The 27,420-nt window shown below is 54.0% G+C and overlaps 1 protein-coding gene across 1 annotated transcript in view; it reads right to left on the minus strand.

The window, feature by feature from the left end:
- The window catches only part of SPTB (spectrin beta, erythrocytic), a 134,624-nt gene that overhangs the window by 68,619 nt on the left and 38,585 nt on the right, over positions 1-27,420 (minus strand). The window contains exons 2-10 of the mRNA XM_048854341.2: positions 17,741-17,938; positions 12,070-12,221; positions 10,547-10,720; positions 9,106-9,197; positions 8,474-8,554; positions 7,954-8,069; positions 6,919-7,031; positions 1,848-2,035; positions 851-968 (exon numbers count right to left, since the gene is read on the minus strand). Coding sequence (XP_048710298.2) covers positions 851-968; positions 1,848-2,035; positions 6,919-7,031; positions 7,954-8,069; positions 8,474-8,554; positions 9,106-9,197; positions 10,547-10,720; positions 12,070-12,221; positions 17,741-17,888 — 1,182 coding nt within the window. The 5' untranslated portion in view covers positions 17,889-17,938. The remainder of the gene's footprint in view (positions 1-850; positions 969-1,847; positions 2,036-6,918; positions 7,032-7,953; positions 8,070-8,473; positions 8,555-9,105; positions 9,198-10,546; positions 10,721-12,069; positions 12,222-17,740; positions 17,939-27,420) is intronic.

Below are 27,420 nucleotides of genomic sequence, written 5' to 3' on the forward strand. Positions count from 1 at the left end.
GACAATGGGCGAGCTGCAAAACGGGCATCCAAAGCGGAGTATAGCCAAAAAGTGTGGTCAGCAAGTGAGGACAACGTGGGGGGGAGGCCCCCCACCCATTCTGGACTGCGTCTCAGGGCCTGTCTACGCTGCAATCAGAACTCACGTGTAGCTTGGATCTAGCTAGCTTGGGTGCAGACAGCAGGGAAGCAGCATGGGCTGTGTGTCCCCACCCAGGCCAGCCTATACTGCCACTCCTCTGATGCTATTTGCTAGATCAAAGCTGGCTGGGTACATAGGTGCCAACTTCTCCTGGCACCTGGTGCTCCTGGTGCTCGAATCCTCCTGGCTCCGGCCCTGCCCCAGCTCCATCCTGCCCCACCCCCATTCCTACTCCTTCCCCAAAGTCCCTGCCCCAACTCCGCCCCCTCCCTGCCCCTATTTGACTCCTTCCCCAAATCCCCACCCCTGTCCTGCCTCTTCCCCGCCTCCTCCCCTGAGTGCGCTGCGTTCCTGCTCCTCCCCCTCCCTCCCACAGCTTGTTACACTGCGAAACAGCTGTTTTGCGGTAGCAAGTGCTGGGAGGAGAAGCAGGGACGTGGCGCTTAGGGGAGAGGCGGAGGCGGAGGTGAGGTGAGCTGGGGTGGTGGGGCGGGGCGGGGAGCTTGGCTGCCGGTGAGTGCAGAGCACCCACCAATTTTTCCCCATGGGTGCTCCAGCTCTGGAGCAGCCACGGAGTCGGCGCCTATGGCTGGAGAACGTCACCACTAGGTGCAGTCACTCCTCTGATTGCAGTGCAGCTGTCCCTTAAGTGACCACGAACCCCCACCCTAAACCCCCGATGCTGGTGGGAAGCAGGAGTGCCAGGTACCCGGTTGATGTCGGACACGAGTCTCCCTTCATGAGGGGTGTACGCTTTCTGATTGTTAGCTCGCATCCGGGACTGGATGGTGAAGAGCAGAACCTCGAGATTCCCCTTCTCCTGGAACCTGCGTGGTGAAAGGGAGAGATTATAGACAACGGGCGGACCGAGCCAGTCCCTTTCATGCCATCACTGAGGGACAGCATGTTCCAAATTCATGCCCCTGGCAGCTCAGTCCCCACAGCGCTTATGGCATCTGGTGTCAGTAACAGGCGGGCTGATCAGGGCTCAGGGCCAGGCAAGCCAGAAGGCAGACCATCTGGGTGATTATGGGGTGAACTTACATGTGTTTCCACAGGAGATAGCTAATGTAACACTGTGCGAGGCATTGGTAGGGCCTCCTCTGGAATAGTGTGACCAGTTCTGGTCACCCAGACTCAAGAAAGATGAATGCAAACTGGATCAGGTGCAGAGAAGAGGTGGTAACACCTGGAGTGGAGACTCAAGCCCAGCCAGCCCCACAGCACAGGAGCTGCAGGAGCCATCACTGTGGGGTGAGTGCGGGCAAGACCCAAACCCTGACACCCCTGGAGGGCAGGATGTGACCAAAACCACCCCACAGCCTCCACCCCCAGACTATTTTACTGGGTCATGACAGGCCATAAAAAGTTACAAACAGATCCCGAGCCCATAAAGGTTGAGAACCACTGCTTTGGACTTCGTTTCAGTAAAGAATCATTATTAAGAGAGGCAGCGTGGTCTAGTGGGCAGGGCACTGGCATGGGAGTCAAGTAGGGCTGGGTTTGATTCCCAGCTCTGCCACCAACCTGTGCTGCAACCTTGGGGGGGTCATGGCCACTCAGTGCCTCAGTTTCCCCACCTGGACCATGCAGATAAGGCTACCTCCTTTGTACAGCTCATTGAGCGGGATGGATGAAGAACACTTTAAAGACAGCAGTGACGGCAAGTACAGCAGAGCTGGCTGCGTAACCCAGGAGCTGCTTACTTGGGGGGCTTTTCCACGGTGCGGTAGGTGCTGAAACACTGCAGCTGCTGCTGCACCCCCATCAGGGAGTTGGCAAACTTGCGGCTGTTGAGAACAGTGATGGTTTGCTCGATCCAGGTTAGTAAGTCAGAGGCCAGCCCTCCGTACCTCTCAATCATCCTCTCCGTCTCCATCAAGTGGTCCATCACCTTCGAAAAGCAGAGGAGAACAATGAACACTGGCAGCGTCTGTGCTCCTGCATGAAGGGACCCTCTCTGGGTGCATGTGCCCAGGGAGGGTACACAGGGGAGCCACTGGGCCATGCTGCTACCGCTGGCCCCCCAACATCCCAGGCCAGAGCCCTGACCACCAGGCTGTGCTGGGCCAGGGCTGGGCCCCCCACATCGCAGGCCAGAGCCCTGACCACCAGGCTGTGCTGGGCCAGGGCTGGGCCCCCCACATCGCAGGCCAGAGCCCTGACCACCAGGCTGTGCTGGGCCAGGGCTGGGCCCCCCACATCCCAGGCCAGAGCCCTGACCACCAGGGCCTGCTGGGCTGGGGCTGTCTCTCTCTCTCTCTTTCTCGCTCCCTTTCGTTTTCTCGTGGCCCTTGCCGAAGGGGCTAGCTGTTGTGCTGCTGTAAAATATAAACAAATGCCGAAACCGGGACCTTTTTCACAAAAGGGAATTGGTGTTTCCTGGCCAGACCCCATCCTAACCCCTTGGCTTCCAAAGCCGGGAGAAGAGACTGAGTTAGGGCCCTGGGGGCTTCGAGACAAGGGGGATGGAAAGTGCTGTTGGCGGGTGTGACGTTATTGACATGAACTGTGACCGAAGAGATCATTGTTGCAACCAAGGTCATATAGTGGCACCAAATCTTGTACAAAGGAGGTCCCCTAAGGTGTCTATGACAAGGTTATGATGTGCTGGTTATGATTATGCATGTATCATTTTTGTATTTAAAGTTATAAGTATTGGCTCTATACTGTCTGTATTTCAAACTTGTGCTATGTTTCTGAATGACATCCCAGACAAGTTGGCATCAGCACTGCCTAGCCAACTTGATGGCCCACTAAGGACCATCAGCGATACAATCGACCCATTGAGAGAAGGCATAAACACCTTGTGACTCAGCAAGGCATGCAGGGACATGCCTATGGACAGAACGCTAAGGTTTTTCCATGCCATGTGCTGGGTGGCTTGTATTTGGAACAAAGGAAGCACAAGCCATGTGGCAAAAGGACTATAAAAGGCAGCTGCAGCTCCTCCATCTTGTCGTCAATCCTGCTTCTTACCTCTGGAGGAACTTTGCTATACTGAAGCTCTGCAGGAAGGACTGAATGACCCATCCCAGCTGTGGATGTTCTCCAGGGACTTGATTTGAACCTGCAGTTTATTCTATCACTGCTACAAGCCTGAACCAAGAACTCTGCCATTACTGTATGTAATTGATTCCATTTCACCAATTCTAGCTCTCATCTGTATTTCTCTTTTTATGAATAAACCTTTAGATTTTAGATTCTAAAGGATTGGCAACAACGTGATTTGTGGGTAAGATACAACTTGTATATTGACCTGGGTCTGGGACTTGGTCCTTTGGGATCGGGAGAGCCATTTTTCTTTTACTGCGGTATTGGTTTTCATAACTATTCATCCCCATAAGGAGCGGTGCTGGTGGTGATACAAGGGAACTGGGGTATCTGAGGGAATTGCTTGTATCACTTCTGGTTAGCCAGTGGGGTAAAACCGAAGTCCTCTCTGTTTGGCTGGTTTGGTGTGCCTTAGTAATAAAGGACACCCAGCTTTGGGCTGTGACTGCCCTGCTCTAAGCAATTTGTCCTGAACTGCTACTCTCAGTTGTGTCCTGCCAAAGGCAGCATCATTACAGCGTGGGGGCGGGGCCGGGCCTTAAAGAGGAACATGCTGTTTCACAGATTCATAGGCCTTAAAGGTCAGTAGGGCCCATTCAGGGCATCCAGTCTGAACTTCTGCAGACGATGCCCGGGAGCATCTCCCAGTGATCCCTGGGCCAGCCCAGAACTCAGGGTTGAGCCAGAGAGGGGCTTTCAGAGATACAATCCAGCCTGGATTTACAGACACCAAGTGATGGAGAACCCAGTACCCCGTCCCATCCCATCCCATCCCTGGGTCTGATTTTCCATTGCTTAACTCCCCTCCCTGTTAAGAATTTGCACTTTCTTTCTAGCCCGGATTTATCTAGATTCCACACCCTGCTATGGGCTCGCCTTCTGCCTTTCTGCCTCCTGCTAGCACGAGGAGCCTCTGCTGGCTTATCCAAGAGGAGATTAAGAGGCAGCTGGTTCATGCCCTATAAGTACCGATTTGTACAACCCTTAGAAGACGCAAGAGCTCGTGTGTACCACACTTTGGCATACACTGCTTTGTATCAACGTCTTGGGCTAGACCTTCAGCTGGCGTGCACCCACTTACTCCAAAGGAGCTAATTCACACCAGCTGGGGACCTGGCCCTTTGAATTAAGGACTACACCAAAGAATGGACCGTGACATGTCTCTGATCTAAATTGGAGCAGGCCTGGGAGATCCCTGTGGAGGAGGTGCTGTGATACAGCTCTCCAGAGCTATGTTTTGGTAGGGTCTGCTTGGTTTCCATTGCTTGTGCATATTTTATATGTTTTCTGTGAACTTACATAATGGCTTTCAGCTCAGTGAAGCCTGAAAAGAAGAAATGGAAGGTCATGGCACAAGAGAAGGCTCAAACCAAATGTAAAATTGCGGAACTGTTAACTATGGTTTGTAAGTAACCTGTCCTTTAAATCAGCTTCTCTATCCAATGACTGGAAGACAGCTAATGTAATGCCAATATTTAAAAAGGGCTCTAGAGGTGATTCCGGCAATTACAGACTAATGTCAGTACCAGGCAAATTAGTTGAAACAATAGTAAAGAATAAAATTGTCAGACACATAGAAGAACATAAATTGTTGGGCAAAAGTCAACATGGTTTCTGTAAAGGGAGATCATGTCTTACTAATCTATTAGAGTTCTTGGAAGGGGTCAACAAACATGTGGACAAGGGTGATCCAGTGGACATAGTGACCTTAGATTTCCAGAAAGCCTTTGACAAGGTCCCTCACCAAAGACTCTTACGAAAATTAAGTTGTCTTGGGATAAGAGGGAAGATCCTTTCATGGACTGAGAACTGGTTAAAAGACAGGGAACAAAGGGTAGGAATAAATGGTAAATTTTCAGAATGGAGAGGGGTAACTAGTGGTGTTCCCCAAGGATCAGTCCTAGGACCAATCCAATTCAACTTATTCATAAATGATCTGGAGAAAGGGGTAAACAGTGAGGGGGCAAAGTCTGCAGGCGATACTAAACTGCTCAAGATAGTTAAGACCAAAGCAGACTGTGAAGAACTTCAAAAATATCTCACCAAACTAAGTGATTGGGCAACAAAATGGCAAATGAAATTTAATGTGGATAAATGTAAAGTAATGCACATGGGAAAAAATAACCCCAACTATACATACAATATGATGGGGGCTAATTTAGCTACAACAAATCAGGAAAGAGATCTTGGAGTCATCGTGGATAGTTCTCTGAAGACGTCCACGCAGTGTGCAGTGGCAGTCAATAAAGCGAACAGGACATTAGGAATCATTAAGAAAGAGAATATAGAGAGGATAGAGAATAAGACGGAGAATATCTTATTGCCCCCTTATATAAATTCATGGTACGCCCACATCTTGAATACTGCGTACAGATGTGGTCTCCTTGTGACGAAGTGGGACTATTCTTAATGTTTCCTCTGAATAGTGTGGGGGTGCCTCAGTTTCCCCTAGGCAGTTCTTAAGTATCTAGGGGGTGGGGTAAGGGTGTATGATCATTGCAGAGCCCTAGAGGGCATGTGTGTGCAGGAGTCTGGACACAGAGAATGGCCGACACCCTGTTTCCTGGCAACTGATGGCCTGGGCCCTTCCCCCCCTGCAAGGTGAGAGCTAAAGGGTTGGAGAACAAAGGAATCAGGTGACCACCTGGCCCGGGAAAGGAACAAAGCCCAGAGGAGGAGGGGCTGGAGGGGAGTTTCAGTTTGGGGCTGGCTGGGACATGGAGTGAAGTGCAGACGTGGTTGTCTGGCTCACTGCCCCCCAAAATGGACCCAGCTGAGGGGTCCCGTTCTCTGCACCTGCAAGCTCTGTTTTAGACCATGTTCCTGTCGTCTAATAAACCTTCTGTTTTACTGGCTGGCTGAGAGTCACGTCTGACTGCGGAGTTGGGGTGCCGGACCCTCTGGCTTCCCCAGGACCCCGCCTGAGCGGACTGGCTGTGGGAAGCACACGGAGGGGCAGAGGATGCTGAATGCTCCGAGGTCAGACCCAGGAAGGTGGAAGCTGCGTGAGCTGTGTGTCCTGAAGACAGGCTGCTCACAGAAAGGCGACTGCCCCAGAGTCCTGACTGGCTTCATGGGGAGCAGTTCCAGAGCATCGCCCAGGGACTCCGTGACACTCCTCATCTCAAAAAAGATACACTGGCATTAGAAAAGGTTCAGAGAAGGGCAACTAAAATGATTAGGGGTTTGGATCAGGTCCCGTATGAGGAGAGATTAAAGAGGCTAGGACTTTTCAGCTTGGAAAAGAGGAGACCAAGGGGGGTTATGATAGAGGTATATAAAATCATGAGTGGTGTGGAGAAAGTGAATAAGGAAAAGTTATTTACTTGTTCCCATTATATAAGAACTAGGGGCCACCAAATGAAATTAATGGGCAGCAGGCTTAACACAAGAAAAGGAAGTTCTTCATACAGTGCACAGTCAGCCTGTGGAACTCCTTGCCTGAGGAGGTTGTGAAGGCCAGGACTATAACAGGGTTTAAAAGAGAACTGGATAAATTCATGGAGGTTAAGTCCATTAATGGCTATTAGCCAGGATGGGTAAGGAATGGTGTCCCTAGCCTCCGATTGTCAGAGGGTGGAGATGGATGGCAGGAGAAAGATCACTTGATCATTACCTCTGGGGCACCTGGCATTGGCCACTGTCGGCAAACAGGATACTGGGCTGGATGGACCTTTGGTCTGACCCAGTATGGCCGTTCTTATGTAAGGGCTCCGAGCTCACCTTGCCAACCCGTTTCCCTTCCACCGCCAGAACCTTCATCTTGGAGAAGTAGTGGTAAAACGCCACCACATAGGTGATGATGGATTTCTCATCGGGGTTCTCCGTGAAGACATCTGCACAGCAGAGAAGGCGAGAAAGCAGTGAAGGACTCTGGGACAAAAGTGCTGGCTTGAAATTGTGAGCAGTAGCCTTGTGATGCACCGATACCGAGCCCTAACACTAAACCGTCATCCCCAGTCGTGTGTGCCTGAGCATCCCGCTGGGATGGAGTCACCCACACGCGATGGCAGATGCAAAGTGAGTTAAAACAACCCTGAGAACATTCCATGCACAGCATCTGAAAGCGGCCCATTTTCAAAAGCAAAACCTCTCTCGAAAACACCGCTGCAAGATCTCCTTTCCCTGAAACCCAGGGTTGTGGTAAACGTGAAATTCCTGCCATTGTTCTGATAAAAGATTTCACCAAAAGTGATCCTTTCTGGGAAGCCCATTGACTTCGTCTTGGGTTTACACTTGTTCTAAAAAGGCCAAGCGGGAAACTTACAGCGCACCGGCAGGCTGCAGCTTTTAAAAGAAGCACTCATGCGCCCTGTGCAGAACATTCATACAAAGATTACAAACTAACAATGGCACCCGGCTCTTGTCTACCACGTGTCCTCTGTAGAGCCCAAAGCGCCTTCCAAAGGCGGGCAGAGCATCAGCCCCATTTTTTTACAAATGGGGAAACCGAGGCACAGCGGGGCCATGACTTGCCCCAGGTCACCCACCAGTCCCAGGAATAGAACCCAACGACCCAGTCCAATGTTCTACCCACTAGGCCACACTTCCTCCCTAGCATCACAGGAACTTGCAGATGGGGGACGGTGCACTTGACACATAACTAAGGCATTGTTTCATTTTTAAGGTGGCCTTTAATATTTGGCGCTAAGCTGTGCCATGCAGCTCCGACCCTGTGTGAGGGCAGGGTGAGACAGAGCCGAGTGCATTGCAGTAACCTCGGGGGGCGGGTGTACATGGGAGCCAGGGGGCCCTTACCTTCCGGGTCGAGGAGCTGGGTGATGCCCAGCTGCCGCTCTGCCACGCTGAAGGCATGCTCCAAGTTGTGCCGGGCGTTCGAATGCTCCAGGTTCTTAAAGTCGATCAAGTCGGACCTGATAGTGCAGAGGAACTTTAAGGTCTGCACTAGGGGAGCGGAATGAAACGACGTGTGGCAAGGCACTTTCAAAGCTGACAGCCTGGCAGCTCTCTGGGTCCTTCTCCAGCCCCCAGCACTGCAGTATCTGGGCGCCTCACAGTCCCTAACACATCTCCTCAGCAGCAGGGCAGGGCTATTATCCCCAGGGGGCAGAAGGGAAACTGAGGCACGGGGCCTAAGTGACTTGCTCGAGGTCACCCAGCAAATGTGGGGCAAAGCAGGGAACTGAATCCAGGTCTCTCAAGTCCCAGTGCAGTGCACAAACCACTGGGCCATCCTAGCCCCGGAGCCCACCCTAATGACGGGGAAAGGGGTTGGTGAGGGGAGAGCAGCTAGCTAGGGTGGTGATGGGGCTCTTACCTGTGCTTGTGGATCAGGGCATTGAAGGCCAGGCCGTCCTTCCAGCTGGAGGTGAAGTTGGTCACATTAACGTGGGGATAGCTGCATGACAAAGAGGAAACACGGCGTCACCCTCCAGCCCAAGCACTGAGCTGGGTGTGGCTACTAAAAGGCAGGTCTAGATGGGTGTTTGGCCTGCCCCCCTGTGCTGTATGGACGCAGGCTGTGGGAAGCAGGGCCAGAGTGCTGTCTCAGATACGTGCATGGAAATGCAGAAGAACCTACCAAAAGCAAAGGGGAGCCAGGAGCCTGAATCCCAGAGGGGGCCACGTGGGAGATCCCAGCCTTATCATGTTTTTCAGCACTAGACCCAGATACCATGTACTTCTTACGCTGCCAGGAACTTCTTGCAAGGCCAGACGCGCCTAGCAAGCCAGAGGGCCACTAGACCATTCGAGAGATGTATACCCCCCCTGCTGGTGCCAATGGGATTCGTGTGCCCATTAGATTGTAGGAACTCCAGATGCTGCTCTGATTCAGCAGCCTGGACTGGAAAATGCTGGATCCCGTAAGCCAGACTCGTGTGGCCGGTCTGCTTCTGTTGATGCTGGGATGGGGACGTTTGTTAGCTCCTAGCATTAGCTGGCTCATACCCCGCGGTCTTCATCTGACACCAGAGCAGCAGCGCTTCCTTGGCAGAGCGCGTCTCGCGGCCTTCCGGAGTCTGCACGATGATGTCTTCGATCTGAGAGAAGAACAAAAAGCATTCCAGAATGAACCCGAGCCTACCGCCGGGATACGGCACAGGGGCTTCCCCCAAGGCAGGAGCTGTCTAGCCGTCTTAGGTTCATATGTGCCCAGCTACTCGGGAGGTCCTGGGATTTGAAATCACCAGGAAAGGCCGGCAGAGGCAGAAGACTTTTGTGTCCCGAGCACCCCAGGGCTGGGAAGCCAGCTCTCCCTTCTGCCCAGCACCCCTTACAGGCAGGACTTTCTGTCTGTCTCCTGCCCACGCTCCCTTCTCCTCAAGGTCTCTACCAGGGCTCTGCCCCGGGAGCAGCTCAGCAAGCAGACGGCGACTCAGCCTGGCCCCCTGCGCCAGCCCCACACCAGGTGCAGTGTACACCCCTGCTGTGCCGGCCCGGGGGCAGCCCTGGGCAGCAATTTCCTAACAAAACAATTGGAATTTTTTGTCAAAAAAATGCTGATCCAGCAAAACTGAACCATCTTGCAGGGACGGGCTGGAGGGAGGCGACGAATTTCTCAACTCAAAAACGCATTTAAGAAAAGAAAAACAAATTGGGAAACAGCTTGGGTCCCATTTCGACATTTGAGAGGTTTCGGATTTGTGGCTCAAAAGGACGTTTTGTTTGGAAACTCAGAGCTAGTGACAGTGCACAAAACCTTTCTGTTTCACTGAAAACAGTCCAGATGGAAACAAAACGTGTTGACGGTTTTGGTTCAGGGCCATTTTTTGGCTTTTCGGTTTGTGAAAATTGTCAAAATTTGGACTCTTTGCCCCGATTTGGGATGGCAAAAATTACTGAAATCTCAAAAGGTTTCACAGGATGGGAGACGAGGTTCCCTCCCAGCAGCAGCACCGGAACAGGGAAGGCCTATCTCCCCACTCCCCCCCGCCCCCACTTTTTACCAGCCGAAAGGGTGAGCGGGGGGGGGGGGGATGAGTGAGTAGGAGGCGGGGCCTTGTGGGAAGGGGCAGAGCAAGGGCGGGGCCTCAGGGGGAAGGGGCGGCGCAGGAGCGGGGCCTCAGAGGTACGGGGCAACACAAAGGTGGGGCCATGTTTCAGGTGCCAGTGGCCCCCCCACTTTTAGGAAGCTTCCACAGCTCCTGCCTCCCAGCTGCCCTCCCTCCCACTCATGTCCATCTACAAGGGACGGGCATGGGGAGGCAGTTCTGCGAAGGCCGCTTCCCTCTCTGAAACGGGGAGCTGGCACAAGGGAGTAAACGAGTGCCTAGCGCCCCTCATTCTGTGCCCCCGGCTCCCTGCACACAGCACAGCCTGGCCGCCAAAAGCTATAGCCGGGGATGTGCCCATGGCCCTGCTCCCCAGCTGGGCTCAGAGCCAGGCCTACCTGGAAGCGGAGGATGATGGTCCAGATGAGGCCCAGCACCAGTCGGTGGTTGCCGTCCACAATGTCGTGGGAGCCCATGTTCTCCAGGTGCACGTGCTTCTCCTTGAGGAACTGCAGCGCCTTGTCCACGTTCTCCAGGCAGTGGATGCGCATCCGCCCCTTGGTGGGCTTGGGCTGGGGGACGACAGATGATGAGCCAGTCACCCAGGGCGCATGCAGCCACCAGGCCTGGTGCAACAGTGCCCCCCAGTCGGCTGGAGCGGGCAGACGCCAGTGTGATACAGAGCCTAGAAACTAACCTGGGTGGGCAGAGGAAACAGGCTGGCGCAGCCCTCCCTGCTCCGTTCCCATCAGAATTCACCCTTCCCAGGTGGCTTAGAGAATGTATTGCACCCACGCGTCACTGCTGGCCTCGGTCACCCCCTTCCCTGCAGCCTGGAGCCCTCCCCTGCCGTCCTCGTATGCACCTCAGACTTTGAACAAAGGGATTCAGCCCAGATCTATAGGGGCTTCTGCCTATGGACAGTGAGCCTGATCCTGGGCTGAGGAGATGCGGCCAGCCACACTGCTGGTGCAAAGCAACACCCGCCCCAGTCCTGAGGGAGGATCCTGGATGGGGCAGAGCACTCACCTCAACCCCCCCGCCAGCTCAGATGGTGACGTATGGGAGGGGCCTGCGCCTGGACTCCTCTGCCCTCTGGCTATTCCCACCAGGGACAAATACTGGCGGCCGGAGTTGGCTCAAGCAGCCTTTGGGGCCAACCCAGCATGGAGCCACATGTGGGGCCGCGCAAGGGGCCATTCCTCCACCTTCCTCCGTAGCTGCAGCAGGGACTCTGGCCCAGAGAGTTTAAAGCAGCAAGCCCGGCACTGGAAGCTGCAGCGGGGCCAGGGCTGGGCACACACAGCCCAGGAAAGAATGTTTTCCAGGGCACGTTCACACGCACAGACCACCTGCACTCCTGCTCGTCACTCCTTGGCCGCTCTGCTCAGGCTGCTCGCAAGGGGCCAGCTTGAGGGTGGCTTTTGTGGGGCAGGCATTTGTCCATGGATCCCGGGTGGAGAATCCTCCCCACCCATCTCTCAGAGGCCATGGAAAGCTCCTCCACTGACAGATGGAGCCGCTGGTCATTTCCACCCAGGCCTAGATTCCCACAGACAGGGACTCCCATGATGCACTGCCTCCCCACCCCAAAACGGGAGACGAAGGTGCATCCTCGGAATAAAGTCCCACCGCAGAGCCTGGAACATAGGAGAGAAGGGGAGTGTGGGGCACCTGGACTACAACTCCCACATGGCACTGCGGCAGTGTTTCCAAATCCAAATATTTCTGCTTGTGGTTTTCCACCGAGATGTCGAAGTTCTCCGCAGCAAAGCAAAGCATTTCCAGACCGGCTCTGCTGCGCCCTCTGAGACAGCCACCTTTCAACACTGCCTCTTTCGACAACAGAGGAAAGGCTCGGCACAGTAGGTGCGACCTGTGTCACAAGGCCCAGCAGAGGGGAAGAAGGAACGGAACTCACCAGGGGCTCTCCCGAAAGCACTTCCAAGAGCTTGATCAGCATCCGCCCGTCTCGGAGGTCCATGTACAGATCGGAAATGCGGCAGGTCATGCGAGCGAGGTGTGAGTTCACCCACTTGGTGAAGGTTTTCTTCTGCACGGCTTCCCGCTCATCTGCAATGGGAGAAAGGCCCACCGCCCCACTGCAGAGTCCCGCACCAGCACCCCAGAACAGGGAGCAGAGAAACAACTGCCCCGAGCCCCGCGGACCTGGGCCCTGGGTCAGGCATGCATTCCCATTCAGGAGAGCACATAGGCATGCGCTTAGCTTGAAGAACATGCTCAAAACCTATGCATGAAGCTTGTGCTTCAATGCTTCCCTGAACTGGGGCCATGATACACCACACTTCATAGATTCCTACATTCCAAGGCCAGAAGGGACCATTGTGATAATCTCATCGGACCTCCTGGATAACACAGGCCAGAGACCTGCCCCCAAATAATCCCTAGAGCAGAGCTTTTAACAAAACATCCAGTCTTGATTTAAACATTGCCAGTAACGGAGAATCCACCACAACCCTGGATAAATTGTTCCAGTAAATTACCCTCACTGTTAAACATTTACCTTATTTCCAGACTGAATTTGTCTCGTTTCAACTTCCAGCCACTGAATCATGTTAGGCCTTTGTTTGGTAAATTGAAGAGCCCATTACCACATTTCTGTTCCTCGTTTAGTTACTTACAGGCAGCGATCAAGTAACCGCTTAACCTTAGCAAGGAAATTTTTGATTTTTCTGTAGAAATTCAAATACCAAAAAATGCTGGCTAAAAACCAAAACATTCCAATTTTGTAAATGCAGCATGCTGCTTCCCAGGAGCAGTTGTTCAGGTACCCTATCGTCCAGGCTACCTGCTCAGACTACATCTCCCAAGATGCATGCTGGTCCCCCCCATGGAGAAGGAAAGTGATGCATCATGGGAGTCCCTGGCCATGGTGCATTATGGGAGATGTAGTCCAGCTGGGAGCCCAGCCCACAGAAGAGAATGGGGACATGAGGCACCTGAACTACAAACCCTACAAGGCACCGTTGCAACATTTCTGCATTAAAATATCTCAGGTTTTCAGCATTCAGTTTTTTGATGAAAAATGAACACTCTCCTTAGAAAGTAGAACTTTTTGCAAAAAAAACCACTTTAGTCCAAAACACAACTTTCCATGAAAAAAGCAAAAAGAAAAGGAGGACTTGTGGCACCTTAGCGACTAACAAATTTATTTGAGCATAAGCTTTCGTGAGCTACAGCTCACTTCATCGGATGCATTTAGTGGAAAATACAGTGGGGAGATTTATATACACAGAGAACATGAACAAATGGGTGTTACCATACACACTGTTAACAAGAGTGATCAGGTAAGGTGAGCTATTACCAGCAGGAGAGCGGGGGGCGGGGGGGAACCTTTTGTAGTGATAATCAAGGTGGGCCATTTCCAACAGTTGACAAGAACGTCTGGGGAACAGTGGGGGGTGGGGGGGAAATAAACATGGGAAAATAGTTTTATTTTGTGTAATGACCCATCTACTCCCAGTCTCTATTCAAGCCTAAATTAATTGTATCCAGTTTGCAAATTAATTCCAATTCAGCAGTCTCTCCTTGGAGTCTGTTTTTGAAGTTTTTTTGTTGAAGAATTGCCACTTTTAGGTTTGTAATCAAGTGACCAAAGAGATTGAAGTGTTCTCCGACTGGTTTTTGAATGTTATAATTCTTGACATCTGATTTGTGTCCATTTATTCTTTTACGTAGAGACTGCCCAGTTGACCAATGTACCTGGCAGAGGGGCATTGCTGGCACATGATGGAAAAATTCCCATCTGCTCCAGTGTTTGTAGAGTGCCTAATGCAATGGGACTGCAGTGCTGCCTGTGGCAATTCAAGTTATTATTAGTAATATTAAACACGGTTAAGAATTCCGCCCCCCCCGGTGGGCCCAGCACCTGGTGCAGCGCAGGGCTGCTTCCTGCACTGGATATGGTTTCTCTGACGCTCCATCGAGGCTGCAGCTTAGCCAGCCAGAACCTCATGGCGAGCATGTACCTGTGTCTCTACCCCCTTTCCTCTCCATGCACCCCGCTGTATTTGCACTGCGCCCAGCTCTGGGGTGTGCCAGGGAGCGCTTTCTGGCTGCGGTGGGGAAGTGCATTTTGCCTTTGCAGCTGGCCGCGCTCTTTCCACCTTCAACAGTCTCATTGCTCCTTAGCGACAGCGATGGGCCGCAGCACAAAGCCAGGAGGGGGGAGTGAGTAATAACAGCACAGAGAGGCCGCTTTCTTTTCCCTTCCATTACTATTTTGATTAGCGCAGGGCTCGAGGTGGCCTTGGGGACCAAGCCTCCACTCCACTGGCTGCTGCACGAACAGACTGAAAGACACGCGGGCAGCCGGCCTTGCTGGCGGGCTCACTCCATCCTTTCCTGCTAAGAAAATGCTGTTGGGGGAGGGGTTTTCCCCTCCTCCAGTTGGCCCCACACATTAAAACGAAAGTGCCAGCAGGGCCCAGGGCCGCGGTGACCAACGCCACACGCACAGAGGGCATCTCTGCGGCGGGAAACAGAGTTACACGGAGTTTCCGGGGAAAACGCTACACGCTACACGCAGATGCTGTGCCAGGGTGGCTGGTTCCTTCATGGGCCAGGGGGCCTAGGGGCACCCAGCCCTGTGCAGTTAGCCCTGTGCAGTTAGCCCTGCCCCGCCCCTCCTGCCTTGGGGTGGCACTTACAAGGAGCTCCTGTGGGAGCCAGTACTGGTCCAGCTGGGAGTGCTGGGCCGGACAGCGGCAGCTGGGCTGAGCTAACAGCTGCAGGCAGTAAAGAAACGGTGGGACCTGGGCTGCAACTTGGAGCTCCTGACTCAAGAAAAGAGACACTGAGCTGGGGTTGGGCCCTGGAGGGCCAGTGTGTGTGAGGCCTAACTAGAACACTCCCCTCCTGGGGTGCAGTTTCATTATCATGCATGTGATGTGGCGTTCTCCCCTAAGCAAATGGGGAAACTGAGGCAGGGCACTGCAAAGCCGGAATGGGGTGCGTGGGAGGGGGGCGCCCTGTTACAGGCTGCTTCTCCTGAGCCACAGCGGCAGACGGGAGCCTGGTATATAGGAAGAACAAAATTAAACTATTTTATATATTTTATATATTATTTTATATAATAATTCATCAGTTTAAAGAATTTCCACCATGAATGGGTGTGAAGGCAGGGGGTGGGGGGTAGGAGGGTAGTGGGAGCCCTGAGCTGGGAAAAGCGTCATGGAAGTGGTTCTCTTCAGCCACCATCAAGACTTCAGGGTGTCAGGCTCCCTCCAGGATGGGCCAGGAAACCAGCGCACTGGTCATTTCCCACATGTGAATTGCAGTTGGATGCAGGCGGCTCCTGACGCACCTTGTCTAATTGCTCTGCAGAGGGAGACGTGTCGTGTTGGATACTCCCCTCCACAGGCTTTGCGCCGCTTGCGTGGGCCTGGCAGGGGGCTGCTGCGTGGTGACGAGGTGGCAGACAGGCACTCCACCACACCAATTCTCCACACGCGCAGAGCCCCCTACAGGCATCCTGCCAGTGGCGTAGCTTAGAGCACCCCCTTAGCTGCTCTAAACTCTGGGGCCGGGCAGCGCAGGAGCAGAGCGCTATGGCTGACTGCCTGATGACTCTCCGCCCTCCTCTGAGCCCTGGAAGAGTGGACAATTCCCTGCACAGAAAGGAGGCCTTAGATTTGGGATGCAGTTTGTCGTCAAGGCTCTGCATCTGTCCCTGAGACAGCAACAGCAGGGTGCAAAGGGATTCCAGGAGACACAGATGCCTGACCCGGGCTCCTAGTAGCTGAGGGAGGGGAGAAATGCTTTTCTGAGACTCTGTTTATAAATGTACAGTGAACACCATTCTTGGCTTTGTTGCTGGCCTGCTGGGTAACCTTGGGCAAGTCCCTTGCCTGCTTTGTGCCTCAGTTTCACCATTTGAGAAAGAGGGATAATGATCCCAACCTCCTTTGTCAGGTGCTTTGAGATCTACTGATGAGACGTGCTAGATAAAGGCTAGGTTCATTATTAACGAGGCCCCCTGCAAGTCTCTGCATTGTTCGCCCAGTGGAGGTGCCCTGGACAGCTCAGCCAAGGCGCCCAGGGAAAGCCGAAGGTCACAACAAAGGGCAGACAGCATTTTTCCATTGCGGCTGGTTTTCAACAGACGCCTGGGATCTTTGACTGAACGGTTTCCGAAAAGCGTCAGCTCCCTGCCGAAAATGGCCAGGGTTTGTCCAGAAAACAGAAGCACCAAAATCAAAATGATTTGGGCCCAGAATTTGGGGGTTTCTGATGAAAGGTTGAAATTTTCAGTGGAGAGGGAAAAAAGGAACAAAAACTTTGTTGTTTCTCACCAGCTTTACCCCCGACTCCCATTCCCTGCCAGGTCTGCCGGGCAGGCACCAGGCAGGGAGGGGTTCAATGGCTGGAGGGCAAAGGCAGCTAGGAGGAAGAAGTAAAGAGTGGCTGAGGGGTGGGGGAAATATTGGGAAATATTGGGAGGGGGACCTAGCTGTGTCCACAGGGGAGAGGAGGGGAGGGCTGGGCCGAGTCTTCATCTGGAAGATATAAAGGCCCAGAAAGGACAGAAGAACCTTGTAGGGTTTTGGCTTGTCTGGTGGTCAGCCCCAGTCCCGACTGGCCAGCCCTGATCTGGGATCTTCTCCGAACAGTTCTGTGTCTATCTGGCCATGTGTCTGAGTTCACAGGCGCTGACTTGTATTTTTGCCGGTGAGTTCTCCACCCCTGCTCCACCCTGAGGCCCCGCCCTCTCAATCCTGTCTCCTGAAGCCCCGCCCTCGCTCCGCATCTGTCCACCCCGCTCCGCCCCCTTCCCTCCAAGAGCCTCCCGCCACCTGCCAAACAGCTGATTGGTGGGGCTGCTGAACAGCTGTGGCTGGTGGGTGCCGAGCACCCACTTTTTTTTTTGCAGCACCCACAGAGTTGGCGCCTATGTCTGTGTTACTCCTCAGCCCCAGAGACCCAGGCAGATTCTTTGAGCCTTACAGACAGCTACATGCCACCCCAGTAAGTTTCCAGCACCCTTCGGGCAGAGTTTAGTTCAAACAGCCAGTGACTGACCATCCAACCCCAGGGGTGGCATGTGCTCCACTTATTGAAGAGCTCCTAGACCAGGGCTGGCCTTACCATGAGGCGAGCTGAGGCAGCCACCTCAGGTGCCAGACTGTTGGGGGGTGCCACTAGGACCCAGAGTTTCAAAGTTTTGGCCCAAGTTAGGGGGCATGGGGGCGTCATTGGAGCTCTCCGCCTCAGGTGCCAAAATGTTGTGGGCCGGCCCTGTCCCAGGCCCCCAGAGTTCTTCTACCCAAGGGAAACCCTGACTGTCCCCTGTGCTGGGCTCAGGGGATCTGTTCTACTGCACCCCGCCCAGACCCCGTCCGCTGCGTTATTGGGGACCCGACTCAGCAAAGCATCCTCTTGCCAGCAAATCACGTACTTAGTTTTTAAGTCAATGGGACTACTCAAAGTTAAGCCCGTGCATAAGTGTTTTCCTGAATCAGGGCCTCCGAAGGTTCAGCAAAGAAGAGGCCCAGAAGGGCTCCATCCAGGAGGTGCTGCGCCCCCGAGGGGAGACGGTGCTACCCAGCGCCCTGAGGAGTTAAGCGTGGTACCTGCCAGAGCTTTGATGCGGGATCTCTCGAAGAGCCTTGCAGAGCTGTTATCATTGTCCAGCTCATCATCTGAGGCTTCCCAGCGCGCGTTGATCCGGCTGTACTGCTGCTGAATCTCCAAGTGATCATAGTCAGGGGTGGAGGTCATGTTCTGGGCCTGCCACAGCTGCTCTGGCTTCGGTTACGGGGAAAGGGCCCCTGCAGGAAAACACATGGGAGCGTCAGCATCTCCCTGGGACACTGGGAGGAAACTGACGAGCCGCCTCCCACACACCCGGCTCATTCAGGGGAGACGCGCCGTGATGGCCCCTGGCACCAGTTTCTGCCCCAAGCTCTGGCACTTCATGAAATATTGCAGCAGCCCCAGCAGTAGGACAGCCCGGCCGAGCTGAAGGCCCTCGAGCCACCGTGCCCAGAAGGTGGAGACGTAAGTCACAAGAAGCCCCATCTGCTTGTGCCTACAGCTCTGCGGAGACTCACGCTGGGTCTTGCATCACGAGTCATGCCAATAACCTGTCACTGAACTGAGTGAAAGTGACACAGCAGTGCCTGTCCAACTGGAGAAATGAGTGTTACGAATATTATCTGGACACTAAGACCTTGATTCAGAAAAGCGCTTGAAAACATACTCGGGGTTGCTGATCCTCACTGTATATTTAGGCCACAACTTCAGGAATCCTGTGATAAGGCAAGAATTTCACCTTTAACTTTTTTTAAAGTATATTTCTAGCTCTCCTGGTTGCAGAGAAAAGCTGTAAAACATGACCTAAAGAATTAGTTTTGGTTAAAATCTCCAGATTTTGTAAACCCGTCTCACACTATTCCAGGCCTGATTCGTGATTTTTGAAAGCTTCAGGTTGGCAACCCAGTTGCTTCACTTCAGATAAGTGCTTAAATTCCACTAATTTTAATAAGACAAGCATAGGTTTGATTTTAAGCCTGTGCTTAAATGCTCTCTTGAATCCAGGCCTACATCACCCTAGCAATACAGCTAAAGGAGTAGTGGTAAACACTGTGCCACCTTCGAAACACCACTGGCATTTGTACATCACTGTGTTATCCCAGCTGGCCAGAAAGTCTGGCCTCAGGGAAATTCCAATATTGTTTTGTCCTGAATCAGGAGGAAAAGTTGACATATCAAAACAATGGAAAGTTCCAAAAAACGTTTGGTGTGAAATGTTTCGTGTCTGCACTTCGGATCAGCATATTTTGGCTTGGTTCTGTGAGAATCAGCGCCCACTGAGCTGCCACAGTGCCTCATGGGAGATGTAGTCCAGCCAGGCCCATAGAGGAGAGTGAAGGCATGAGGCACCGAACTACAACTCCCATGAGGCCACACAGGAGGTCAGGCAGACATAGATTAATGTCGAATTGACCCAAACTGAAACATTTTCTTTAGGTTTCCTTTTTCCCCAGTGGGAAAAAAAAATAAAAAATTTTAGGTAAAATTTGAAAAGATTCCCCCCCAAATTGGTAAAAATCCATAAAAATTTGGTAAAATTCCATACATTTTTTACGGAAAGTGCATTTCCCATGGAAAAAACATTTTGTGGAACATTCCTGACCAGGTTGGCAGCTCCCTCAGAAAGTCCCTGTGAAACAGAAAGAGAGTTACGGGAAACAGCTTTCATTTTTTACAGAAGCCAAGACAGTGCTGGTGTGACTATCCCAGTCCTGCGCCCTCCCTGAAGCCTGGCTAGATACCTGCAGAATGGGCAGTTGTCCTACACCAAAAAGTCACTCGATCACTTGTTACCTTCCCTAACAAGCCTGCCCTGGCCAAAGGCGTTTTGTTTGCAAAGACAAGGACTAATCTCTTTCTCTTGTAGGAAACCCAAAGGGGGAAGAGGCCAGGGAGAGGGGTCATCCCATAGCGGGCAACTGGCAGGGTGTCCCACCCCCAGGAGATCCAGGGATGCCCTTTGCTTTCCATGGAAGTGCAGCCTCCATGTCCACTGTTTAATAGCGTGCAGCAACGCTTCAAAGGAAGGGAGTAAAGACCAATCCCAGGTACAGTGGCTGCACCTAAAAACGAACCATCAAGCGCAAGGCCACCTCCCTGCCGGTGTCAGATGGTCACGCATGGGCCAGGACTGCCAGGTGGCAATGCACACTTTGACTCTCCAAAACACACTGCGGTGCCAGTGGAACGGAAGCAGAAATCGCACCATTTGGGTGGAGATTTTGAACATGTCAAACTGGCTGCCACGTCTGGCCAGGCTAGATTTTGATTAACACTGGAAGACGGCCCAGTTCTCGCTGCCGACAAAACCCCAAGCCAGGAGCTGCAAAAACAAGCAGCCTAACTTTAGAGAGCAAGGGCTACTGTATCCACAGCCCCAAACTGGGCCCGGCAGCCCAGCGAGAGCTCTGGACAAGGATGCAGGAGGCCTGGATTCGAGTCCCCTATCTCTGCCACTGCCTTTCTGGGTGAGCCTGCGCAAGTCATTTCTCTACCTCCCCCTGCCTCAGTTTCCCCATCTACCCAGAGGAGATAATGATACTTGGTAAAGTGCTTTGAGAGCAAGTGAAGACAAGAGCTAGGTGAGCGTTGACGCAGGGTCTCCCATGTCCCTGAAGAGTTTCCCAACCACTGGGCTAGGTGGGGGTGGGATGAGATGCCACGCTGCCCCTGAGAAACCTTCCCCGTCCAAATGTGATCGCAACTGCTCTGTTCCTATGCAAAGGTCTCATTTCAACAAATCAGCATTTTCCAATGGAAAAAACACTTTGTTGAAAAAATCCTTCCTGGCTCCGCTCCCTGCCCGCCGTGTACGGGGACGCGCAAGGGCACAGAACGGGAGAGCTGCTACCCAAGGAGCAGTCTCTCTCCAGGGCACCCCGCCCAAGGAAAGCGCCTGGCATGTGTCTATCATGGCCCCTTCGGGCAGACAGTGGACAGACTGACGGAGTTGGTTGGTCAAGCTCTGTCCATTAAAGACGGTGGAGTTGTGCCAGCAGAGAGCTCAGTCGGAGGGGTTTGAATGGGGAGTGCCTGCGAAGAGTCTATGTTTAATCTGCTAAGGAGGATTTGGTGTCTCATGCAGCTTGGAAAGAGCTCGTCTGGCGCTGGCTCATTGGGAGCGTGGCCAAGCCTCCGGCGGCACATCTGAGCTGCCGTCTCTGGTGTTACGGGAAAAGATGAATATATCAGCCTCCCAGACAGGAAGCCGCCAGGGACCACGGTTCCCACTATGTATGGATCCACTACCCCAGACCTCAGGGTCCCCTGGGTGCAATGCCCATTTCATAGCTGCTACCAGGCTCTGCCCTGCCTGTTTGCCCAGAGTCCCCTGTGTTGTTCTCTGGGGTTAGGCACGTCCGTGCTGCTGTTTTGTTTCCCCTCCAAAGAGGAGATCCTGCCTGAGCTGTCTCAGCTCTGCGCTCCCACCCCTGGCCAGAGCAGCCTGAGTGCTGAGGCAGGGGACGCAGGTGGCTTGCTGAAGGATGTGCACATGGAAAGGAGGCAGGGCTGATGGGGGGTGCCCAGATGCTCGGGTTTCAGTACAGGCTGGGGCTGGCTTTTGATGGGCAACAGATGGCTCGGAACAGATGGCTTAGTGCCTTTGGGGTGCCTGTGGCCCCAACCTGCTGCTGCCAACCTGGATGGCCAACCCCAGCAGAACGCTCTGGGGCAGTCCCCGCCAGGTTCCCCTGCTCACAGCACCCAGCTCAGGGCAGCCCACGCTCCTGTGCTAACTGGACGGCTCCCGGGACTGCGGGGGGAGAGGGCAGTTTCCACTGTTCAGACATGGGTCAGGAGACGCCAAAGCTTGTTTGCGTCTAGCTGAATGGATTTTCCCCCTCCTGCCAGCTGCCATGGTGCCCACAGGCCTGGGGCAGCATCCGAGTCCCCATACACCTAGGAACCCCTTCAAATGCCCCTTCCCACCCACCCCTGCTTCTGCCTCTTCCCCTCACTCATCTTGCGCTAATTTAAGTTGTGGCATTTCCACTGCCAGCGATGCGCGGCAGGGAACACGTTGTGTGACTGCAAAGTGCCGCCGGACTTTACTGCACTGTATAGAAATACTTACTCCCAGTCAGTGGGGCCCTGGGGGACAGGTGCCACATCCAACTGAACCCCAGCCAGGGTTGATAACGGGCCTGACAAAGAACAACCACAACAGCTAGTCCATCACTGATGGCAGTGTTACGCCATGAAATCAGACCCTGCGCCAGGACGGGCCCGTTCAGCCTCGTCATCATGAGGAAAACGAAGCAGGGTCCTTTCCTTGTCACTAACCCCAGGGAAGTCCTAGTGTAGACACAGGCAGCTGGGAGTCTTCCCATGAGTTAGCAGAGGGAGGTAAGACCCTGGGCTCTCCCATAGGCCCCCTGGGCTTGCTGTGGTGTGGGAAAGCTCAGATACCCCTCGCCTTTCGCTGGGTCTGCCCCTGGTGTCGATTACCTTGTGTTAGTGAACGCACCGTCGTTATTCCTAGGCAAGGGCGAGGCGAGAAGAGGTTTGCCGGTCCAGCTGTATGGGGGGGTTCTACCGGCAAACCCACCCGGGCACAGCTTACCCTGGGAAAAGGGGGAGCGCGCCGGAGTAGTTCCTACCAGTTCCCTGAGCCAAATAAGTGCACCCGCAAAAGCACTTTTCTGTCAGTGTAACTGTGTCTGCATCAGGGCTTTAGCCCTGCACGGAATCCCCCAGGACCGACACTGCTATGCCAGGGTGACAGAGACTCCGGCACATGTCCTGTCCCGGCGGTTCCTTGCCCAATGGTTTTCACCATAAATCGAGGCTAACGGAGGGTTCGCTGAGCTGAGGAAGAGCCGGGCTGAAACGGAGCGGAAGGATCTCGCGGGGGGACGAGGGTTGGCTAAGCAGGTCTGGATTTAAGGGGCTTTCTGAGGTTCAGCCTATCACTAGTTACGAGGCAAACCGCCGTGGCCTATAGATCTGTTTTCTATGCGGGACCATTCCCTGGCCCCACCCGCCTGCCCCATGTGCAGCCATTGATAGCAACGGGGCTTGAGTGGCTGCTTTAGAATAGACATTTAGCTGGTGTAACACACACAATGCACAATACTATTAATTATTAGCATTACAATAGCACCTAGGGGCCCCAAGGCAGATCAGGGCCCTGTTGTAGCAGGTGCTGCCCAGACACACAGCAAAAGACAGGCCCTGCCCCAGCTGAGATCCAGGCCCCCTTGTGCTGAGCGCTGCCCAGACACACAGGGAGAGACAGGCCCTGCCCCAGCTGAGATCAGGGCCCCATGGGGCCAGGCGCTGCCCAGACACACAGCAAGAGACAGTCTCTGCTCTGAAGAGTTTGCAGTCTAAATACACAGGGAAAGGAAACGTCTAAGTCACAGAGCAGATCGGTGGCACAGCCAGGAACCATACCTAGGTCCCCAGACTCCCAGCCCAGGGGCCTGCCGATGAGAACACTGACTCACTGACTGCACTGTGGGACATTCCATTTCCTTAACCCCATGCAGCTGGGCTCCCCCATGGGCCCAGACCTGCACTGCTGTAAGCATGGCCGGATCCCAATAGACATGCAGCAAAGTTTTAATGGACGCTTCCCTGTGATGGGGTTTCTTTTGGGAAGGAAGCACACCCGCCTGGCTCACTGGGCAAATCCCTCCTTCCTGGGAGCAGCAGCCTTACCTCCTTTCCAGGAGGTGTTTGCCTCTCCCATGCTGGCCTGGCTGCCGGCTGCGACGCGAGGGAATGCAGAGACAGCACACAGCTGACCCCGGAGCGCGGCATGGTGCCACGATCTCGCTCCCGTTCCATGTGAGGCATAGGGGAAGGGAAGGATGAGCGGGCCCTCTTACGCAGAACGCCTGTGGGGCGTGCTTCGTGAAAGCCACCTGCTCTAGCTCCCTGATCTGCATTCCCGATACCTTCCCCCCGCCCGCTCGGAAGGGCCCTAAGAGCTTGTCTGCACTTCAGTTTGTTGTGGGTCAACCTGAGGTGTTTTGTGCTAAAGTGCCCTGCGCCCACAAACAAAATATCTCCTTGCCGCTCATCTGCCCAGATGATGGTCTGAAACCAGAGCAACCATGGGAATTATATACACGCATCTGACGAAGTGGGTATTCACCCACGAAAGTTTATGCTCCAATACGTCTGTTAGTCTGTAAGGTGCCACAGGACTCTTTGTCGCTTTCATGGGAATTATAGAGGCTGATCCTGAGTCTCCATAATTCCATGACCTTCTGGTAGGAACGTATCCCACAATGCACAGCACGAACAGTCCCCGAATGCATACAGACCAGCCGCTGAGCAATGCACCATGGGATGTCTGCTTAGTGCTCATTCTGAAAGAGGGGAGGCAGCATGAAACTTGATGGCGGGAGAGCAATGCAGCATATACAAACTGATTGTTGTGGATCACTTAACGTGGGGGGGAAGGGGGGAGGGGAGACCTTGCACCAAGTTAGAAGCGCAGACTTGCCTGCTTTGCCAGTTAACGTACTGAAGGGCAGCTAGGAGGGAGAAGGGCCAATTGCAGATGGCACTGGCTGCGGAAGAGCCTTCTCGGTGCAATCGAAGACTCAGGTCGGGAACCCAAGCACTCCTCCGGTTCCCTTTTGGAAGCTGGCAGGCTGTTGAAAGCTGAAGCGGAGAGCGAAAGAACCATTTGCGGGTGTCGTGCTGGAGGTGGCCTGGCACAGAGCTCCCAAGGCGTGGCCTGACAACATTATCATCCGGCGCACTGAGCCAGCAGCGCAAGTGGCGGTATCACCCGGAGCAGCTGGAGCCAACCCGCCGCTATTCTGAGCGCACGAAGCAAGCTCCCCAGGAGGCCTCCTTCTCGGCCTGGAATTAGGAAGAGCGCTTCCCAGCGTGCCTGGTGTAGAAATTCCCCTCTAAAAGTAGCATGGCTCCAAATAGCTTGGCATGGGCGATATCAGCCCCAGCTGTCCTGGGCAGGGGGAGGTGCCGCATGCCCATGCGGATCATTTGAAAGATTTAGGTCTGAACGGTTACTATCTATAACTGTCTGGAAGCAACCGTCAATTCAGAACGGGTCGGGTGTCTCTAGCAGCGCCAGTGTTCATGGGCCCAGCGAGCCCCACCCGGGAGATTTAGGAAGATTAAAGTTATTCTTGCTAGAAAGAAAAGACATTCCAGGGGGAGAGAATCTCACCATCTGGGGAAACAGCTGATGTCAAAGAATGTTTAGACTCCCAGCAGACAGAGGAACTGCAGGGGAAAGGGAGTCTGGCATTTTAATTTCCACTCAGCAAAGCTGTGTTTTCCAGCTTTGGCCACCAAGTATTTCCTAGTGGGGAGGGCAGAGGGGGAGCAATAATTCATAGATCTTACGGGCAGAAAGGACCAGTGTGATCATATAGTTTGGCCACCCCCATAGCACAGAACCATCCCACACCTCTTCTCCGCTACAAGTCCCAGGCCCGGGTGAGACCACGTCTGCAATACTGAGTCCAGTTCTGGTCCCCCACAGTTGAGGCAGATGAATTCCGACAGGACGCGGTGCAGAGAAGAAGCTAGTAGGGTGATCAGGGGAATGGAGGGCCGACGTTATGGACGGAGACTGGAAGAACTGGACTTGTTTCACCTGGCAAGTGCAGGGGGAGAGGATCTGATTGCTGGGGGACACCAGGGAGGGTGAAGAGCTATTAAAGATAACAGACAAAGTTGGAACAAGTAGAAATGGTGATAGACTGTCCAGCAGTGATCTGGGGCTGGGAATGAGAAAAGGTTTCCACCCATCAGAGGAGGGAGGTCCAAGAACAGACTCCCAAGAGGAGCAGTGGGGGCAAAGACCCTGAAGATGGGGCTGGAGTGGTTTATTTATAGGATTTTAGGGCAGGGTGACCTGCAACAGCTGAGATGGGACTCAATGACCCAGGAGGGCGCCTATGTCTGGTCGCACGAACACTCCTGCCAATCAGCGGTGACTGGGTGTAGCAGTTACTTAGCCTTGGCTGGAGAACAAAACACAGGGACAGCCGCTGCTCTTTGTCTCCCCATCAGACCTGCCAGAGCTCTGAGCCACCCGAGGAATTAGACACAGACAGCCCCTGCCACTCGCTGTGCCACGCACCCCTGGCACAGATATGCTAGCTGTGACGAAGTGGGACTGTTCTTAATGTTTCCTCTGAATAGTGTGGGGGTGCCTCAGTTTTCCCCAGGCAGTTCTTAAGTATCTAGGGGGTGGAGTAAGGGTGTATGATCATTGCAGAGCCCTAGAGGGCATGTGTGTGCAGGAGTCTGGACACAGAGAATGGCCGACACCCTGTTTCCTGGCAACTGATGGCCTGGGCCCTTCCCCCCCTGCAAGGTGAGAGCTGAAGGGTTGGAGAACAAAGGAATCAGGTGACCACCTGGCCCGGGAAAGGAACAAAGCCCAGAGGAGGAGGGGCTGGAGGGAGTTTCAGTTTGGGGCTGGCTGGGACATGGAGTGAAGTGCAGACGTGGTTGTCTGGCTCACTACCCCCCAAAATGGACCCAGCTGAGGGGTCCCGTTCTCTGCACCTGCAAGCTCTGTGTTAGACCATGTTCCTGTCGTCTAATAAACCTTCTGTTTTACTGGCTGGCTGAGAGTCACGTCTGACTGCGAAGTTGGGGTGCAGGACCCTCTGGCTTCCCCAGGAGCCCCGCCTGAGCGGACTCGCTGTGGGAAGCGCACGGAGGGGCAGAGGATGCTGAATGCTCCGAGGTCAGACCCAGGAAGGTGGAAGCTGTGTGAGCTGTGTGTCCTGAAGACAGGCTGCTCACAGAAAGGCGACTGCCCCAGAGTCCTGACTGGCTTCATGGGGAGCAGTTCCAGAGCATCGCCCAGGGACTCCGTGACAACTGGTGGCAGCGGTGGGATGTACTGCACCCCGTGGATGGCGCTTCCTGCAGTAAGTGACTGGGGAGCAGTAACACGAAGGGGGATTGCCGAGGACCAGGCCTGCTGAAGGCTCAGAGAGGAGCGGTTTTGGGGGGCGGTTAACCTCTGGGAGTGTGTGACCAGCGAGAAGGACTGTGCAGTAACAGGGTTCCCCTGGGGATTGCAGCGAGCAGTCCAAGGGGCGGAGGAGTCTGCAGCTCGACCCTGGCAAAGAGGTGGTGACCTCGAGAAGGGCTGGCACACTAGGGGTTCTCCCTGGAAACCGTGGGGAGCTGAGAACACACGGGCCTGTGAGTCCACAACAACTTGGGAGGAGCGGAGTGATGGCCTGTCACCGTCTCCTTAAGAAGGACATTGTAACCCTGTGCAAAAAGAGAGGGTTGAGCGTTGGAAAGTGCACCAAAGCAGAGTTAATCGTGCAGCTGGAGGAGGATGACCGCTCTAAGGAACAGATTCCTGACCCCAACTGGGGCTATAGCAGGATCTGGGAGCAGCTGAAGCGGGAGCCAGGCATCGCCAAGACTCCTGTCCCCGACCAGACGAGGGTCTTCACGATCGGGTTCCCCATCGGGGGATCGAGACGGACGGGATTGGAGCTGAGTCTGAGAGAGCAAGAGGACTGTGAGAGACAGCGAGAGCCCGAGAAAGAGCTGCAGAAGCAGCAGCAGCATGAACTGGCGGTGGGGGAGCGGAGAGGCCTAGGGGACCTCCCAGGGGTGAGTGGGGATAGATCCCGGGGGGCCAGTTCCGCAGGGAACCTCGAGACTAAATTGCTGCCCCTGGTTAAGGGGGGGGGTTTGGATGCCCACCTCACTGCCTTTGAGCAGGCTGGCGATTTGAACCAAGGGGACC

This window comes from Caretta caretta, chromosome 6, assembly GCF_965140235.1.
Source record: "Caretta caretta isolate rCarCar2 chromosome 6, rCarCar1.hap1, whole genome shotgun sequence".
Lineage (NCBI taxonomy): Eukaryota > Metazoa > Chordata > Testudines > Cheloniidae > Caretta > Caretta caretta.